Below are 5000 nucleotides of genomic sequence, written 5' to 3'. Positions count from 1 at the left end.
GGGACCATCATGCATGTGTCAGAACTGTCACCACTCAAGGGCTCGGTATCCTGGACAGGGAAACCTGTCTCCTACTACCTCCATATTATTGATCGTACCAAGGTAAATTCCTTAAACCAGGTACTTTGGCCTGGAATAATCCATGCAACATGGCTTCAAGGCAGATAAGTGACCTAAATTAGCCTGGCATAATGCTAACACTGACCCCTGACCCCTTTTTTTCCTCAGTCATTTTAACCTCAGACAGTATGACGTGTTTTACCTCCATTCTCTCACCATTCCCTTTGTCTATCTACACCCTTTATTTGAAGTAACTATATATGAAGACCTTTTCCCATTTCATCCCTTTCCCAATCCCAAAAAGTAGAATAATGTCTGATGTTTGTCTTTTTTAAGCATGCAGAGTTAGACATCAGGGACAAGTGAAATACAAAGATGATAGATATTCCTTAAGTAAGATATTTAAAGTAATCTATTATTTGGCTGACAGATGTAGCCTGAATCATCACTAATTTTTGGGATGTATTATTCCTTTGACAGTAGTCAATATTAGCTATTGAATGATATGCCTAAAAGGACATAAAGACAATATTCTTACTGCTTACTACCCCTCATTAATTCCTGTCCTTAACACACACTCACACTTTCACTTTCACCCTCTCTTTTTCTCTTACCCTTTTGCCTTCTCTCACCCTTTTTCTGCCCTCTCTGTTTCTCATCCACTTTTACATTCATGCCGTTTTATTACTTCCTTTCCTAGCTATCCTCTCTCAAGGATGACATCAGGACCCTGTAAACACAACTATAGACCAAATAGCTGTAATTATATATAATAATCCTAAACACTCAAGAAAGGAGAACAACCAGACAGCATATATACAGGAATTTTTTTAACGGGTAGTCATATCTCATGTACTCATGTGAACTGCAAGATCTTCATAGAAAAGTTTAAGTTGATGATGTGAAGGTCCATGATAGTTTTAATGATAAGAGTAAAGTAAGTGAGGAAAATGTTAATGATATAAGAAACAGATTCATTTTTTTTTATTTACACAGTGGATGTGCTATATTTTTAAGTAATTATAATAGCTGGTACTGGTTATCTTTCATTTCTAGTTTTAACATGTGCTGTTGCATGCTATAGATTAAGATAGATTGTATAGTTATTATGGATAAGTTTTTATCTGTTATTTATTTTTATTTATTTATTTTTTTTATTTATTATTATTTTTTTTGCCAATATACAAGAAAGCTGGTTATCTTCTATTTCTAGCTATAAGTGGTTAGAACAGTTTGATATTTTCTGTTTGTATAAATGATGTGATCATTTTTTAAAATGTTGGCAGCAGTTTTGAGACTAGACAACTTAAAATCACTTCATTTTTGTTTGCTTGTCTCAGCCTTTCACCTCTGCTTCTTGAAAATTCTTCATGGCTGATCTTTTACTAAGAAATCTGAGTTCGCATTGCTGCTTATGCAACTGTATTCCCACAGCATTATTAACATACAAATAACATTCATTATATTTTTTCTGGAAAGCTGATGTAATAATGCCACATTAATGATGGTGAAAGTGTTATATGAATATTCAGATTTGCTATGAAATATTCATTATTGTGATATTGAAATCTTTCATATATATTCTTGTGCAGTAAGTGGATACTAAGTGTAACAAGCATGATCTGGTCTTAAGAGTCACACTAATGGTTTGTTATGTTGTTGACTAATTTATTCTGCTATTACGATATTGTGATTTGTGGGTAGAAGGAAAAAAATCGCTGGTCCCGTTGTGTTGACATCATTTTGCTGAGCAGCTTGGTACTTCACAAAAATTTCACTGACTGAAGATGAATAATGCAAATCATGAGTTCACAATCTTGTTGGGCATTTGTTAGTTAACTGCATTTATCTAATTAAAGGAAATTCTGAATTTATTAGAAAAAAAATATTTAAATATATATGTAAAAGTATGATTTGAAAATCTATTGATAAATTTTCCATTGGAATTTTAATTTGTTTTTATCATCTGAATAGATTTTCTCACATGAAGCATATATTTTTTTTATTAGGAAGAGTGCTAATTCCTCAAACTCAAGAGATGAAAGTTTTCATGATTGTTATTAGTAATAGTCTTGGTTATCCAGAACCACATTATAAGTATTCCATTATATAAATGTAGTTATTCTTCACTGAGTATTTGCAAATATATCAATACTTTTTCCTGTTCCACATATATAAGGATTTTACCATTTTCTGTTTTTACTTTTTATATATTTTTTAGCTTTTCTTTTGAAGGGGCATAAAAACATTCCATGTTGAGAATTATAAATTGCCTTGTCAAAATACTGGAGAAGAGGACAATTAAGCTTAACCTGTGTTGATGGTAACCCTTCTTTCTTGTAGTGGTTTCCCCCCATCCTTGCGCTATCCACAAATAATTTCTAGATTTGATTTTTTCATATATTAACTCCATGTTGTAAATCCTATTAACTTCATGTGTTTTTCATTTTCCTTGAATGTTGTTTTTATATGACTTGAATATGAACAACCAGACTTCTTTACATTTGACTTCTGACAAAGACCAAGCAGTTTTTGAAGTAGCAATTGAATGGGTATTCCTATCTGTCTGTCCCTCTTGTCCTATAGCAGTCCTGAGGAGCTGTAGATTGGTTTCTCTTTGCAGTCAGTATATCGAGGTGAATTCCCTATCATCTTTAGACTCTTCTTTTTTTTTGGAGATACTTTGGTGTCTGATGTTAAAAAAGTTTGTTATTATCTTCCAGCAATTGCATCTGTTTCATCTTGCTTGATAGAATATGGAATCAGATACAGTTTGTACATTTTTGCCTTTTTTCTATTTTGAAATGCATTGAACAAAGTCATATGATGATATTGATATATAGTTTTTAAATATAAGTTTTAACAAACCAATCACTTCATTGAATTATTAAAATGTAGAAAAAACTACTTAATTGTATAGTTCAGTTGCCTCGCACAGCTCTGAGTATGCCAATTGTCTACAGAAAGTTTTGTTTAACCCGTTTGAATTAGTCGAGAGAAACACCATGTACAGTAAAGTTTATCCTTTGGAGCATTTGTAAAATATCAGTGCGCAAGAACGACTGTGAGAGACATTTTTCGGCCGCTCTGGGAGGAGCTTTGTTTACACTTCATGTTCAAGCCAGGCTGTAGAAATTTTGATCATGATGTTTTGAGGTCTTTTGGAGTCATTATTGGGATGATTGGAAATTACTGAGGAAAGTTAATTATAGCGAAGAATATTGTAGTTTACATATATACTTGAGACCCATTGCAGAACTTAATAGGTTCATTTGTTTCATTATCAGTTTGACAGTCATTTCTGATAGATTTAGTTTCTGTAATTTTCCCTGATTAGTGAATCATACTGTTATTCGGTACAGTTGATAATTCATTGAACCTTGATCCAGACTTTTACCTGCCTGAAGCCTATACATGAAGCTTACTCAGCTTTCAGCCCTCTCAAAATTCAAAATTAAATTCTTTTAGTTTAATATTATGAATTGGTATATAATGATTGGTCTCCATTCTTTTTCCTTGTTTCAGTTGGAGCGCTATTTCCAAAGACTTAAGAACCCCAAACTGAGGGTAAGTTCGTAAGGAGTTTGAGGTTACCTTGGCAACGTCTTTGCTGTTCACAACTGCCCCTAATATCCAGCTGTAATTTCAAACTCTCCAACCGGTACATGAGTCTTGAAACAGGCCTGAGAGCTTTAAAGAAAGAGGAACACTTGTATGGTAACTGTGTTGAAGTTGATTTATATTTGTATTTATATATTTTCATATAAATGACGATTTATAATTTCTATTTATTTATTTATTTATTATTTATTATTATTATTTATTTTTTTTAGTGTGTGTATTGATGTGAGGTATGGTGGAGAAACAGCAAAGGTGTAGTTGTGAACATCAAAGTACAGCCCATGAAGGCCAGAACCAGAAGCTACCACTACTGGGGTAACTGCATCCCTGTCGCCTCCTCTCTCTAGCCATGTGTTCCAGTAGCCAGTTTAGACTACTGATTTTAATGATTGTGCAGCAACATTGCCTGACTTTTTTTTTCCTACAAGTTCATTTCAAGGTTTATGGACATTACTTAACTTAGTGCCAGTGGAGGAGAGGGGAGAGGGCTGACCAGGGAGGTATGTGTGGCTTGATTCCCCCCTGCTGTGGCTTGGGGTTTGACCCATTTGGTAGCTGGTCATAAACCAATCACAATAAAGCACATCCAACTGAAGGAGGTTGAGGGCTCATGGGTGACTTGTCTGTCTCAGGTTCTGCCCACTCCCAGACAACCTACAGACACTGTGGGTATATGTACTAACATTGAGCTGTGGTTGAGTTCTTGAAGGTTTGTTTGCGTCTTCTGTGAATATGGATTTTCATTTACCGAGGACTTTTGATGAATCTTCCTTGAACGGAGACGTGCTCAATTGGTAGTTTATACCACTTATAGACATAGTAATTGTTCTTCGCTCTACTGAGTGCTTGACTTACCGTGGACATATTTTTTGCTCTTAATTTGTTTATTGGCACCATTTGTTACTGAACACTGTATATACTTCCTACTACAGTATCAAGTATTTACATTTGTTCCCAATATGTCCTGTTCGTCAGTCATGTGATACAGTACGGCAAAAGTGTATAGTAAGAAATATTTTTGCGAGTGTAGATACGAGTACATGTAAGGCTCATGCTTAACATATTACATTAGCTTTAAGCACTTCATGGATAGATTTCCTTTATCCCGTGCAACTCATCATGCCATGGTGTGCTTTTATGTTCTTACAGTCGGCAAAGAATGGAGAAGAGAAGTTGGTAAGTATATTGAAGTATCTATAGTTGCATGGCTTGACATTCCGCTTCTGCAGAACAGAGAAGTGTTAGAATTTTATGTGCCATGCTAGATCATCGTCTTATCATTAGATAACAAGGTTGACATGTTTTTTTGTTTTTTTTTG

At 34.4% G+C, this 5000-nt stretch overlaps 1 protein-coding gene across 1 annotated transcript in view; it reads left to right on the top strand.

The window, feature by feature from the left end:
• gpp (DOT1 like histone lysine methyltransferase grappa) overlaps nt 1–5000 on the top strand; it is a gene marked incomplete at its 5' end in the record, with an annotated part of 59238 nt that overhangs the window by 22214 nt on the left and 32024 nt on the right. The window contains 2 exon segments of the mRNA XM_070130638.1: nt 1–102; nt 3586–3627. The exon segment at nt 1–102 is cut by the window's left edge and continues 5 nt beyond it. Coding sequence (XP_069986739.1) covers nt 1–102; nt 3586–3627 — 144 coding nt within the window.

Source organism: Penaeus vannamei, chromosome 15 (genome assembly GCF_042767895.1).
Source record: "Penaeus vannamei isolate JL-2024 chromosome 15, ASM4276789v1, whole genome shotgun sequence".
Lineage (NCBI taxonomy): Eukaryota > Metazoa > Arthropoda > Malacostraca > Decapoda > Penaeidae > Penaeus > Penaeus vannamei.
This window is presented reverse-complemented; position numbering and strand designations above follow the sequence as displayed.